The sequence below is a fragment of the Fringilla coelebs genome, assembly GCF_963513975.1.
Source record: "Fringilla coelebs genome assembly, chromosome: 13".
NCBI classification, from domain to species: Eukaryota; Metazoa; Chordata; class Aves; order Passeriformes; family Fringillidae; genus Fringilla; species Fringilla coelebs.
This window is the reverse complement of record NC_140039.1, coordinates 12640128-12654309: the sequence shown is the minus strand read 5'-3', so window position 1 is coordinate 12654309 and position 14182 is coordinate 12640128. Positions and strand designations below refer to the sequence as shown.

At 43.5% G+C, this 14182-nt stretch overlaps 2 protein-coding genes across 3 annotated transcripts; one reads left to right on the top strand and one right to left on the bottom strand.

Annotated features, from left to right (window-relative positions):
• Nucleotides 1-1012: 1012 nt before the first annotated feature.
• On the bottom strand, nucleotides 1013-4409 carry LSM3 (LSM3 homolog, U6 small nuclear RNA and mRNA degradation associated). Its single transcript, XM_084214215.1, has 4 exons — nucleotides 4357-4409; nucleotides 2845-2955; nucleotides 1712-1807; nucleotides 1013-1422 (listed from the first exon to the last, which is right to left on the bottom strand). The coding sequence occupies exons 1-4, from the start codon at nucleotides 4375-4377 to the stop codon at nucleotides 1342-1344; spliced, it is 309 nt and encodes a 102-aa protein (XP_084070341.1). The 5' UTR covers nucleotides 4378-4409; the 3' UTR covers nucleotides 1013-1341.
• A 51-nt stretch (nucleotides 4410-4460) lies between these two features.
• On the top strand, nucleotides 4461-13893 carry XPC (XPC complex subunit, DNA damage recognition and repair factor). 2 transcript variants are annotated; one of them, XM_084214425.1, is made up of 16 exons: nucleotides 4461-4600; nucleotides 5189-5390; nucleotides 5580-5716; nucleotides 5989-6112; nucleotides 6616-6700; nucleotides 7178-7335; nucleotides 7547-7667; nucleotides 7861-7950; nucleotides 8365-9297; nucleotides 9764-9924; nucleotides 10168-10249; nucleotides 10683-10817; nucleotides 11320-11489; nucleotides 11685-11778; nucleotides 11993-12082; nucleotides 12644-13893. In XM_084214425.1, exons 1-16 carry the CDS (start codon nucleotides 4501-4503, stop codon nucleotides 12851-12853), a joined length of 2892 nt encoding a protein of 963 aa, XP_084070551.1. In that variant the 5' UTR covers nucleotides 4461-4500; the 3' UTR covers nucleotides 12854-13893. The 2 variants fall into 2 exon arrangements, 1 of the variants encoding a protein (XP_084070551.1); XR_014616483.1 differs by lacking the exon at nucleotides 12644-13893 and having other exon boundaries at nucleotides 11656-11778; nucleotides 11993-12009.
• The last annotated feature ends 289 nt before the right edge of the window (nucleotides 13894-14182 follow it).

The window sequence follows — 14182 nt, the reverse complement described above, 5'->3', positions numbered from 1 at the left end:
TAACTGCATGGCAGTTATGCTGGCAAATACAGCTCAAGTACAGGGTATGTGGGACTCACACCCTTTGTCATTCTCAGAGACTATAAGTGTTATTAACAGATATGAACTCTAAAATTTATCAAGGTAGAAATTCCTGATTTGCCAGCATTTTGAGCATCATGTCAGTCCTCCAATACAAAAATCCAAGTACAAAAAGGAATGGAAAAAAAAATCATTGGCAGACCTTGCATTCCTCACCACTGTCTCAAGCTACAGACTGTTATGAAGATTTCTAACTGTAGGAGAAAGTGCCAGAGCAAGCTGCTTTTGCTAACCCTACAGAGAACCTAAATAATTAAGTTTAAATCAAAAGTCAAGCTTTGTAGGAAGTGCAGACCTACATCTCTCATATGACTCTAAAACATAATTATAGCAGAAGTGTCATTTTTTTCACACAAGAAGGAAAGTAAACTGCAAACAAGGAGGGCATGAGAAAGTATGAATTAAAAAAGAGCTTTGTTCAGGTTCTAGTGCACCTTCACAACAGATAATTTATGAGCATTTTAAGGCATCCAGCAGAATTTCCTGTATTCAAATACTGAAACATGGTACAAACAGTGGGAAATGAATGCAGCAGGCAACTCAATAGCATGTGAGCAACAACCTCAGTCTCTACTTATGGCCTTGCAAACTGCAACTGTTAACAAAGCCACAATGAAAATATCTGAAAACATTGCACTAAAGCCCATCTTCTTTATCTCAGGTGGAACATTCATATAAAGACCATTTCCCTACAATGAGGATACACATCACAAATTTGAACACAGAGCCATAAATTACCATTGACTGATGTAGTGCTGTCCCCAAAACCAGTAATCTGTGAGCTTGGGTGTTAGTAAGGACAGAAGTTAAAACAACACATTGAAGATACTGTTTGCTCTGAGAACAAGGCTGATACTATAACCTAATAAAGTATTAGCTCTAAGGAAGAACACAGACCCCCACCAACACAAAAAACATGACAAGTCAAATCTCAAAGACAAACCAAAATTTATTTAAAACAACAAAAACAAGACAGTGCTACTGCCAAGTTAGAAAAAAAATTAAGGATTCTTTACTGAGTGTGAAAAGGCAATTTACAGCATTTTACATTAATTCTGAGATCAGGTGGGGTTTTACACTGCTTCAATTGACTACATGTACTTTCTGCAAGACAAACTGGTTCCCCTTCCCCTCCCCTTTTCAAAAGAACTGACAAAAATGTCCTATAAAAAACATTTACAGAATTTTGAGACATGATTGAAACATGAACCACTGTCCAAAAGTCTGGAACTTTCCAAGCAGGTTAAGTCCTTTGTTGTTTCAACCAACCCTCAACGGGGGAGCTACAAGCACAACACCATCCCCTCTGACAAAGAGCATGGGAATATTCCTCTTGGTAGACTGTGAAGAAGGAAAGAAAAGTTTACATTTAGAAAACATTCATTTCAATCATAAAAACACACCTGAAACAATTCCAACAAACACTCAATGTGCTGACAAGCTGAAGAGATCAAAACAATTAACACTAAGTCTCTAGATATCCTGTGTACTTTCATAACAGTTTTTCCAAATCCTGTTAGAGCTTCGTTTGAAAAACAGTCAGCAGTAAACTACTTTATCAATATAACATAGTGTAGTTTTAAATAAAAGAAATCTGTGAGGATAAATTAACTCCTTTTTTAGTCCTTACTTTATAAATCTCTTCATAGGTTTCTTCATCAATCTCTATTGTAGTCACAGTTTCTTCCACATCACCCAAAATCATATTTAAGTGCTGATCATATGCCTGTAGAAATTAAGTTTAGTTTACTATGTTTTCCAAAATTCAAACATGAGTTTATTCAAATGAGAATTTTAGCAAGACTCTCAGACATAAATAGTTTAGTCTGATTTTGACCAAAACATAGCACTATCAGTTCTGGTTACAACTCAACAAAAACATAAACAAATCAGAACTCTTCAGCAGGAAAAAGAATGCACAACATTTACATTTACTGAAACACTTGCAGGAAATAGCTCTGAAGCATTCTGTGAGAGCACTTACAAGACCTGAGACAGACAGACTTTGTTAACATTAAACCAGCCCCACACTGCTGCCAGTCCAGCCTCCTGGAATTGATTGCCCTGGAGCAACTTACAGAGTATGAAAGCTGCTTTTCATACAGTGCTACAAAACCTTAAACACATGTTCCAAAATCCTTACAAAAACATGGATCTCTCATTATCTCTGTGTTTCCAAAGGAGTGGAGGCCCAGTTAACTCATGGGGCAACTGGTTCTCTTCCCCAGCAGAGCACAGCACTCAGGGAGGCTGACTTAACAGAAAGCAACAATCTGAGAACCCAGCTGAGCACCAGTCCCATCACACCTCCCAGGGCGTGCCTTAAGGGATTCTTGTTTGATAACGATGACCTCAGTCTAGAAGAGGCCTCAGGGTACATCATATGAAGAGGCCTGCAGCATTATTGCTTATTTCACAGACAGAGAAACGGAAGCCAAAAGCAGTGAAATCAGTTGCTTGGTATCATTCAGAAGAAAAAAAAACCCAATATATCACTTGATTTTCTAGGGAAGCAGTTAACAGCTGACAAAGTACTGAGAAAATGAGATTTTTCCACCAATCACATTACAGTTATGGTAACTAAGACAATTCTTAACCTATTTTCTCCAACCACTTCTGCACTTTCAACCATGAAATGCAATTACTCGTGTTTTAAAACTATTTTTTTCAACATCCAATGGAATATTACAGGTAAACTTGTACAGAACGGCTGCCCAGTGCTTAGCTGAATGAGCATGACAATGTTGTGAAAGTTTTACTTACGTGTAATCTGCCTCTAAGCTCTCTGTCATTCCTCATTTTGACATAGATTCGCTCATCTAGACTGAGTCTGATGAGATCAAGTGGCTCCTCTACAGTATTTGTTGTTTGTTGCTTAAAAAAAAATAAAAGCATTATTTGTACAGAAGAAGCCTGTGAACTTTTCCATTCCTCAATTTTTGTGAGACACAGAAAACAGAGGAGTGAAAACACAGGTGCAAATACTTGAAACCATTCCATCACATCCTGGTGAACCTGAGTGCTGCTGATTTACCACTCCACTGACACTCACCAGCCCTGAGCAATGTGAGTCAAAAGCTCTCAGTTTGGTCTGCAGCAAATCATTCTTCACACACAGTGGGATTGGAATGAGATGATCTTTAAGGTCCCTTCTAACACAATCCATTTTATTACTTTGTGAACTCTTTTCCTTACCAGCAGCCACAGTTTACACTGAGGAAACCAGCAGCAGAGCTGTGCCATGGGATGGTGCAGCTGAACCAGCCGAACCCACACTGACAGCGGCGTTGGCACAGGGAGGTATCTGGGTGATAAATATGGGAGCAGGCTCCCGGTACTAAAGTGATTTCAGCACTTATTATAAGGAAAAAAAGGGCCTAAAGCAAGGGGGCCTGCGGGCTGAGCAGGAGCATTCCCATCAAGGATGCTGCAGCGCCGGCAATGTCCCAGATGGAGCAGCACGGCTTCAGTGGGTCAGAAGCCCCTTTTTATCCTGTTTTTTGTCCCTTTGGATTGGTTTATTTTTGTATCCTTCATTTGCATGAAGGTTGAAGGTGCTGGGTTGGCCCATTACAGTTCTGTCCAGGCTGGCTCGTTTCGCTTGGGGGGTGCTGCACTTTACTTAGGTGTAATATGGTATGTTGAGTACCCTGTTTCTTATAGCTACCATTTTAACCCCTTTTACAATGTAATAACCAAACTAACAGTACATGTTTAATGATCTATTAACTATTTTACAACAGTTTCTAACCCATTTTTAACACGGGCACACACCCGGGGGGCCCGCAGGCGCCCGGGCGCACCCTGCCCCGTACGCTCCCCGCTCCCCAGCCCTTGCTGCGCCGCACAGCGCCAGGCCGGGCCCCGAGGCTGCCGTGACACCTCAACACAGAGCGGCCTGAGGCCCCTTGCTGTGCGAAAGGGATCTTCGAGGATCACAACTAAAAAAGCATGAAGACCTCCCCCATATCTTCCATATGTCATGTATATCCCATATTTCCGTTCTAGCTACCCCCTTCCTTCAGAGCCCAGCGCACTGCCTTCCGCAGCTTTCCCCCTTCCCTCCCCCGGCAGCGCCCGGGGTCAGCGGGCCCGCAGCGAGCCCTGCCCGAGCCCCGACAGCGGCACCAGCTCCGCGGCCGGGCGGGGATTTCCCCTCGCACGGGAAGCGCTCCCGGGGCCGGGGGGCCCGGGCGCGCCCGGCCCAGCCGCGCAGCCCGGAGCTGCCTGCCCCCAGCAGCCGCCGAAAGGCTGAAAGAGCCGAGAGCCGCTCACCTGGTCCACCTCATCCGCCATCTTTCAAACCGCCTCCCGCGCCCGCCCGCGAGACTTCATGGCCCGGCCCCTTCCCCTTCCCTTCCCCTTCCCTTCCCCTCCCCAGCGCGGGGCCGGGCCGGACCTGCCCGCGCCGGCAGCGCCATGGCCAGAAAGCGCAGAGCGTCGTCCCAGCCCGCGGCCGCCAAAAAGAGGCGCTCCGGGAGGCTGCCAAAGGAGGAGGAAGAGGAGCAGGAGGAGGAGGGTGAGTGCGGCAGGGAGGCCGTGGTGGGCCGGAGCTGCGCCATCGCCGCGGCTCGGGCCGCTCCGGCCGCGGGGTCGCGGGGCAGCGGTGCCAGCGCGCCTCGGGAAGGACGGCCCCGCCGGGCTGGAGGGCAGGGTTATCGGCTGTGTTATCGGCTGTGTTATCGGCGGTGGGATCAGTGCCCCAGATCCCCGGCGTTAAACCCGCGTGTGCCGCGGGCCCCGCACGCTGCCAAGGGCTGAGCAGCCCGTGAAGGGTTGTTTCATCTCGGCCGCGCTCTCCTGAGCAGCCTCACGCCGTAACAAGTTGTTGTGAATGGCTAGCACGATGCTTGGTTTTCTGCCGATTCTGTTGGTTGGACTATAGGAATCTTTAGGTACTTCTTGTGAGTTACGTATTTCCCTCCAAATAGTCTCACTGTTCACATCCTGCCTATTTGTAAACAAACAATGACGTGCTCTGCATTATAAGTGCTCAAGTTCTTCTCAAGCAACCTCTAATGAAGTCCATGGAGATGTTGTTTCAGATTGCCATGGAGATGAAACTCCATCCTTTGACATTAATCTTCATTTGTTTTGTCACATGCAGATGATTTTGAAGAGAAAAAGCCCAGTACAAAAAAGACCTCAAAAGCTCCAGCTAGGAAAAAGGGAGAAGATTGTGATACTGAAGTTCCCAATTCAGCAAAAACTTCCAAACCTTCAAAACAAGAAAAGGCAAAATCACAAATAAAAGAAAGTAAAAAGAATGCTAGAAATAAAGAGAATTGTATCAAAGAGGAAACATGCAGGTGAATTTATTTATCATTCAAGTCTATATGACCTTTATTCTTATTATTATTTCTGTGGTTTGATAGTCAAATACTCAATCAGTTGTTACTGATGCAGAGGCCATGCTTGATTTATTTTCCTATTTTTAGTCTTTAATAAACAAGCACTTCTGTTTCCTGATGCTACTACTGTTTTGATGATTTTAACAGTGACTCACTGAAGCATCCTCAGAAGGAGATGAAGTTAAAGACAGAATCTCCTGTTAAAAAAGAGATGGATGAAGACAATGCTGACAACGATAATGATGATGATGATGAAAGTGAAGATGAGTGGGAGGATGTGGAAGGTAACAATTGCATATGTTTTCATGTTAAGCACTTTTTAAGAGCTTGTATATCACAGTGATTCTTCAACAGCAGGTGACCAGTGTCCCACAGTTATTTGAAGTAACATAGCACACACAGTGTTATAGAAGATCCAAGAGCTCGTAGTTACTGGATGTGTTCTATTTAAAGTTGTTTGAACACTTGAGAAGGAAAACAAAGTTTTATCCAATCATCAGTCCTCCCTGGTAATCTATTCCATGTTTACTTATTATTTACTATTTTATTTTTACAGAACTTCAGGAACCTGCTACAGATAAGTTAGAAGAAGCTGCTGTTCTTCCATCAGTGGGGCTGCCAAGCAATCCTGTCGAGATAGAGATTGAAACCCCAGAGCAGGTGAAGAAAAGAGAGAGGAGGTAAGAACAAGGAGGTGGTGGAGGGCTGCTAAAGCAAAAATACTCCAAGTCTTGACTGTCACTGACTTGCTGTGTTCAGGGTGAAAATCCCCACTTGGTGCAGACCATTGAGTTGGAATGATGGAGGGCTGTGGGATGAAGACCAGTTTACACACTGACAGTTCTACCAAAAATCTTCAGTGGAAGTTGGCAGGAATGGAGGAGGCTTTTCAGCTTCCTTGCTTCCTTGAAAATCAAGTGTGTAACTTCATTGTGTTTTACTGTCTCCATTTCTGTGAAGGGACAGCAGGAGATCTCTGCAAGGAGAGCTGTGGGTGAATGACATTGTGTTACTGCAGTACCTTAACAGCCTGTTCACATAGCCAGTCCCTAAACCTTTTCTTAAGTGTGCACAGAAGATTCTCTGGGATGGGTTCTCTCTGTGAACTGACCCAGTTCAGGAACCAAGAAAGGCAGGTCCACAGAAATCCCACAACATCCTTTTCTTTTGTGATCTTCTGCAGAGAAAAAAGAAAAGCTGAGTTTGAGATGTACCTTCGGAGAATGATGAAACGTTTCAGCAAGGAGGTTCGTGAGGACACACATAAGGTATTTGTCACAGAGAACCATGGCAGAGAAGAAATTGAGCAGAAAGGTGTCTGAACTGATTTCTAATCAAAAGAAACTAATTTTTATAAAATAACATGGGGGCACAGCTAGAATTGAAAAAATAAAGAGGCTGTAGTCCTGACAGATGTTTGATAAGGTTCCTCCTAAACTATGAATTGGAAACACCAGTGCCTGTTTTAGTAAAATTCTAACTCAAAGCATATGTGAGTAGGATGTATATTTCTCCATAGAGGGATATCTTCTCATTCTGTTGGGATTAAACTGCCAGTCATGTAGAGCAGGAGGCACTTGCAAAGACTTCAGTGCTTTGCTGTCTTCTGCAGCCAGCACTGTGACTGCTTGGGAAGCATTGTCACTTCTCTCTGTTAAAATGAAATATTCTTTGTCATTACCATGGGCAGTAGTTCCAATAAGTAAAATCTCTTGTGAACTCACTTTTAAACTCTTCTCTCTCAGGTTCACTTGCTGTGTTTATTAGCAAATGGTTTCTACAGGAACAGGGTCTGCAGCCAGCCAGATCTCCTCGCCATCGGTCTGTCCATCGTCCCCACGCGCTTCACCCAGGTGCCCGCAGGCCAAGCGGGCCTTGTCTACCTTTCCAACCTGGTGAAATGGTAAAACTCTCTTCTGATGGTGCTTTCACATGGGACGTAGAGTGAGGGTTCAGGGAGGGGGGTAACTGTGACTAGCAATTTTCAGTGGGTTTTTTAAATTTTGTGTACAAGGGTGAGAGGGGCTGTCCTTTTTAGAGAAGGAGAGGGTGAACTCAGAAGTTAAGAATACAGTCACAAACACTAGATAATAAGCAGGTGTCTTGTATTTCAGGTTTGTTGGCACCTTCACTGTCAACGATGAGCTTTCCACTGAAAAAGGAGAGCCCCTTCAATCAACACTGGAGAGGAGGTTTGCCATCTATGCTGCAAAGGATGATGAGGAGCTTGTTCATGTAAGAGACTGGGAAGTGCAGGGTTGGTTGGTGAGTTTGGATGCTGTGTGTCAGGTCATACACAAAGTGGTGGGAGGGGTGGATTTGAAGAAAGCAGATTGGTGACTTAAGTGATTCTGTAGCTTTTTATTCTCTTGTATTTTTGTCTTGAGACCTCCTGTGATTAAATTACTCAATTTGAATTGTTTTGCAGATATTTTTAATTATTCTGCGAGCTTTACAGCTGCTGTGTCGCCTCGTGCTGTCTTTTCAACCTATTCCTCTCAAGGAGACAAGACCAAAGGTAGTTTTTGTTGTTTGTGTGGAATAAGGAATAGGTCACTGATTTAGTAGGATTAAAAAAACTTTCTGGCTATTACAGCTTGCAATGAATCACTTATTGCATGAACCAGGGTTCTATCTACATTGCAGAAAATGCACACCCTTAATTTTTAATTTTCTTCTTTAAAAAAGCCACTCATTTCAGTGTTTCAGCAAAGATTTCTTAACGTTTCAGTGGGTTTACATTTCTTTAAAACTTACATGGCAACTCTTGCTGCATGAGTATACCTCTCTTCAGCCAGTTGCCTGAAGTTTTCAGGTGAATTGACTGTGTCTGCCAACCTTTGGTCTGCATGAACCTTGGGCTGATTTCAGTCTTTTTTTTACCATATTTTTAGCTGTGGTGAAAAAAGTGACCTGGCCTGTTTCCCTGCAGGGAAAGAGCTCATCCAAGAGGCTGTCTCACAGCAGCACCTCTGAGGGACAGGAGAGTTCTGCCACAACACCCAAAGCTGTGGCAAAAACATGCCCCTGCAAAAAAGCCAAGCAGGATGAGAAATCCTCAGAGAGCAAAGAAAACAACAAGGAGCCAAAGAAACCTAAAACTGCCCAGACCGAAAGGACACAAAAGTCAAAGCTGACTAAAGGTAGCCAGGAACAGAAGGAATCCAATAATGAGACGAGTTCAGCAGAAAAAGATGTGCCAGTCAGGCCCAAGAACGACCGCCGGAGACGAGTGGCCTCCAAAGTGTGTTACAAGGAGGAGAGTGGAAGTGATGAGGGCAGTGCTTCGGACTTTGAGCTTTCAGAGGAGGAGAGTGATGTCTCTGATGAGGATTTTGAAACTGTCCCTAAGAGGCGGAGAAGCTCGCAGGCCTCCCAAAATTCAAAGCTGACAACTGTGAAAAGGTCAAAAACTAAGACTTCAGAAACAAGGCAATCAGAAAATTTGTATGGAGCTGAGACTAAGCCAGCAAAAAGTACAACTCCTGCCTTGCCTCAATCACAGAGGAAGAGAAACAAAATCATTTCTAGTGATGAGGATGAAGGACAGCAGGAGGTGAGGAAAGCCATGGGCACAGACCAGTGGCTGGAGGTTTTCCTTGAGCCTGAGGACAAGTGGGTTTGTGTAGACTGTGTTCATGGCAATGTGGGCCAGCCCCAGCTGTGCTTTGCACATGCCACAAAGCCGCTTTTCTACGTTGTGGGATTTGACAACGATGGGAGTGTCAGGGATGTGACACAAAGATATGATCCAGTGTGGATGACCTCAACAAGGAAGAGCCGTGTGGACCCGGAGTGGTGGGAAGAGACACTGCAGCCCTATGAAAGTCCCTATGTGGAGAGAGACAAGAAGGAAGAAAATGAGGTAAATCACAAAAGGTTGTTCAGGACATGTAGTGCCAGGAGTCCTGTCCCTGGATTCTCATTCAGGCAAAAAGCATTGGAAGTCTCTTTCTGTGAGGAAGGAGGTTTGTATTTGAACTTGAAATGTTGAGATTGAACATAAAGAGAATATACAGTGGTAAGTTGAAATAGTATTAAATGATGGGGGTTGTTCAGACAAGTTTGCATAACAGAAGTACTGCACAGCTTGTGCTGGAAACTTACTAGTGAGGTTTTTGTAGTGTTTGGCATTATTCTTCTCAGAGTTTTTTAAGTACATAGGTCAGGGTACACATCTAAGTACTTACTTGCAGCAAGAGTGTTTTGGTCTGTTGGCTCATCTGCTAAGTTTCTGATGTTTTTTCCCTTCAGTTCATATTATAGTCATTTTCTCTGCAAAGGGTAGTGAAAAAGTTGGGAAATTACTCTTTTCTGTATAATTCTTACAGTTTCAAGTGAAGCTTCAAGATCAGCCTCTACCGACAGCAATTGGAGAGTACAAAAACCACCCTCTCTATGCACTGAAGAGACACCTCTTGAAATACCAGGCCATCTATCCCGAGACAGCTGCCATCTTGGGGTACTGCAGGGGAGAGGCTGTCTACTCCAGGTGAGCTGTGCACCTTTTATCACCTGCATCTGTAATCTTTGTAACAAACTGGAGAGCTAATTTGCATGATGGTATCAGCAGTAGTCTCAGGCCACATGCATAAACAGGTGAGGCATTTCGCTGCTCTGACAGCATTTGGGTATCACTAAGGTACAGCTTTTTTATTATTCCTAATATAAGTTTATTGTGGATCTGTTATGGGTGACTTGAAAGCTTATATTTGCTTCTTTCTGGCCTTTTCAGAGACTGCATACACACGCTGCACTCCAGGGACACTTGGCTGAAGCAAGCTCGAGTGGTGAGGATTGGAGAAGTGCCTTACAAGGTAAGAGGGTTTGACTTCCTCCTGTGCAGTCCATCTGCCCTCTAAAGCTCAAGCTCAGTTGTGTTCTGGTTTTTGTCTTCTGCAGATTTCACACGTGCTTGCATGGTTTGTGGTAGCTGTACTGTCTGCCTGCTCTGCCTATAGTTCCTACATCCTGCCCAAAGCCCAGCTTTGTTTTTTTCCCACCCCAAGGGTATCTGGCAGAACTGCTCCCTTTTCACCTTCTCCAGAGGCATCCCAGTGTTTTATATGCACTACTGGATTTCTGCCTGTTGCATACAGGTGCCATGGGTTGTCATTTATAGGCAATGGATATTGAAGCTAGGAAATAGCATTTCCACTCTCCCAGAACCTTCTCCTTTGGTGTCCTAGGAAAACCTGAAACCACTGTCAGCTTCTTGTGATGTTCCAGGCCTGGTTGTTATATTTGCAGATGGTAAAAGGATTTTCCAACCGGGCAAGGAAGGCACGCCTGGCAGAGCCGGCGAACCGGGACCGGGAGGACCTGGCGCTGTTTGGCCGCTGGCAGACAGAGGAGTATCAGCCTCCCATAGCAGTGGATGGAAAGGTAGCTGGGAAGGCAGAGGGTTGGTGTTAAAGGAATGGGTTTGTGTGGAGCTCTGGGCTTTGTTTTTCCAGAAGTTGTATGTTTCAGACGTGCGATCAGTCAGTAATATTTGCATTCAGGATTAAGAGTTCAGAGGTAATTGTTCACTGGAAGAAATAGTCAAAACTTTACTGAGGCCTTTTTTACCAAGTACTCACTCAAAAGGCAGTGAGTGCAGACTGGTAAAGTCAACATTTTGTTCATCTGATCTTCCTAGCCCATGTTTTGCCTTGCTCATTCTCTGCATTACAGCCTGAGTAGCAAAGCTTGGGCAGAGGACATAGCTAGGAGATAACCATGCAGCTAAAATCTAGGCTTGTACCTTGTCATGTGAATATTAGTTGCATACTGCAGTGGAATATAGAAGGTCAGTAGAGGAGAGTCCCTGAGTTGCAGCAGGTATTTTCACCTCTCTCCAGAAAGCAGGATTATCATCATCTCTCTTTAAATCTTGCCATAACAGGTTCCTCGGAATGAATATGGAAATGTCTATCTCTTCTTGCCATCCATGTTACCTGTGGGCTGTGTGCAGCTGAAACTGCCAAACCTGAACAGAGTGGCACGGAAGCTGGACATTGACTGTGCTCAAGCCATCACTGGATTTGATTTTCATGGTGGCTACTCACACCCAGTGTATGTAAAAGCTGCTTTGTTGCACCTGTCAGGTGTTGATGTCCTGCAGAATTTGTGTATCTTGTGTTAAGGGGAACATGTGACCTGTTGTAGATCATTTTAGACAAACAGTAGCTTTTGGGCTGGGTCAGCAGGCATTTGCTCCCTTTCTTTTGCCTTCTTACAGCTGACAGAGGACTGTGTTCTCCTTCCTAGTACTGATGGCTATGTGGTGTGTGAGGAGTATAAAGAGGTCCTTGTTGCTGCCTGGGAGAATGAACAAGCAGAAATAGAAAAGAAAGAGAAGGAGGTGAGAATTACTTCTGCAGCTTCCTTATTGTTATATTTACAAAGTAAATTTCATTGAAACTGGGCAGACAAACAGGGTAGGCTGTGTATGCAACAAGCATAAGGCTTTTTTCGATGACAGTTTAAAAATCTTAAAGCTCTCCTTTTCCATGTGCATAAATACATTGAAACTCACAGTAGTAAATTTTTCTCTTTTCCATCACAATCCCCCACAGAAACGTGAGAAAAGAGCTCTAGGGAATTGGAAGCTGCTGACAAAAGGACTTCTCATCAGAGAGAGACTGAAGCAACGCTACTCCATCAAGGTATCCTGCATTTCTATTAGTCATTTCTTTTTCTAGAGGTTATTTTAACTGTAGAATAAAATTTCCAGACTGTAGTGGCTCAGAAGTCTTCAGCTAATCAAAAAAGCTAGGCCAGAAGTTCAGTGTGGTCATGTTCATCACAGAATTGTTATTGTTTAACAAGGAATGAATGCTTTTAATTTTATTATTATTTTCTGTGTTGTCATACCCCTTCCTAGATTTTTCCTCTAAGCCAAGCATGTAGCTAACAGATGGAGAGTGAGGCACTTTTTCATTTTGTTAGATGTTTTAGTTCTTAATTTTTTCTGCAAGAAGATGAAAAGCCTGATCTTTTTAAAACAAGTTGGTTTTATTCTTCTATTGTCAAAAATACTTGTGTTGCAAGAATGTTTGGTGTTGAGAAATAGAAGCAATTTGGATGGGAAGTCCAAACCAGAGCAACCAACTTCTGTAAGGGCACTCATTGTCACTGTGACCAAAGCCAAGCCCTCTTAGAAAGGGGCTAAGAATCACAAGTGATTCTTAGAGTGGCTTTCTGATTTTCACACCTGTTTTTTCCAGACTGAGCCATCAGCACCTGAGACAGAGAAAGGAGGGGGATTCTCTTCTGATGAAGAAGGAGCTCCGAGCTCAGAGAGCACAGTGGGGAACACGGCCATGTACTGGCCCCAGAATCGCCAGCTAGAGAAACAAGAAGAGATAAAAACCAAAAAGAGCAAGCGAGAAAAGAGAGGAGAAGCAGCTCAGTTGTTCCCTTTTGAGAAATTGTGATCACAAGCTTTTCTTTGGTGTTCTCAGATGCAGGAAACAGTCATTTTAAAAGTATCCTTTACCAGTTAGGGCCTTTGGCTCTTCCTCTGCACTTGTGTGTCTGAGCAGGCAGGGACCAGCCTAATTCAGTATCCAGTTTCCTTTGAGATCACAGGAATCACTTAGGTATCAGATTGTTCCTTTTGTCCTTGGGAGAGGAGCTGCACCTCCCACGATCACTTTGCATTGTTGGGGTTTTAGCTCTCTTTTGTATCCCTCAGCACTAATAGTTGAGTTTCCTGAGGCACTCTCTTTTCTAATTTTTCTTGTTTTCATTTTTCCCTGCTTGCTCAGAACTAAAGCATCCAGCTGCTTTTTATCTGTCTGCAGAGAGGTGGCCAAAGGAATGCTGATGCCTGCTTTGATCCATAGCTTACCCAAATCAGTGGTGAGGTAGAGTTCTGGCCTTTCTGTCTCAAGGGCGAGACCTCCCTTTAAGGTCTAAAAAAAAAACCCCAAAATCAGAATATGGAAGAATTAGTATTTCCTAAAGAATACTTGCATTTTGTGATATAATTTTGGCTTTTAAGCCTGCCATCTTTATTTACCCTCAGAAATCTTGTGCTGTGGAAGGGAGAAGCCCTGTCATTACCAGCTTAGGGTTCAATATGTCTTCTTAAGCAATTTGAATATATACATATTTGCTTCTGTTGCTTATCAAGATCCTGTTCTGGAGCAAAACACATAAAACTGGCTAAATCTTACTGATGGAACAAAATTCACTAGAATCACAGAATTCTTGTTATCCAGTACCATAGCATTAAAAATCTGTTGAGAGAGGAATATTTAATCTACATAAGCTTTTGTTGCACTTTTGTAGTAGAAATACTGATCTGTCTTTGGCAGTATGTATCTAAAGTCCACTGACTCAGTCTCTTCAAAAATGATGGGGAAAACAGTTTAGTCATTGCTGGACATTGTCACAGAGGAGGAGATGTAAGAAAATGGCTTTCATGTAACTATGTTCAGAAGAAAATCTATTTTTGTACTGTATTTCTAGAAGAAAATAAAGTTTGAAAAAAAGACTATGTTGTCTGTTTTTGGAATGCACAGGTAACCCCCAGTCTCCTTCAGATAGAAGGGGCTGTAGCAGTCAGGTTGAACCATCATATTTTTCAAATGATCTTAGAGAGGCAAGGAAGTGATTGAGTTCTTTGGTCAGTAATGGGGAGTAAACCCATGGCAGGCAGGCACCAGTACACAGACAGGAGAGCAGCTTCCCAAAACAGAAATATTTGCAGGACAAACAAAACCCAACAATAGGAAACTAGTTCTTGTAGAAGCTACAAA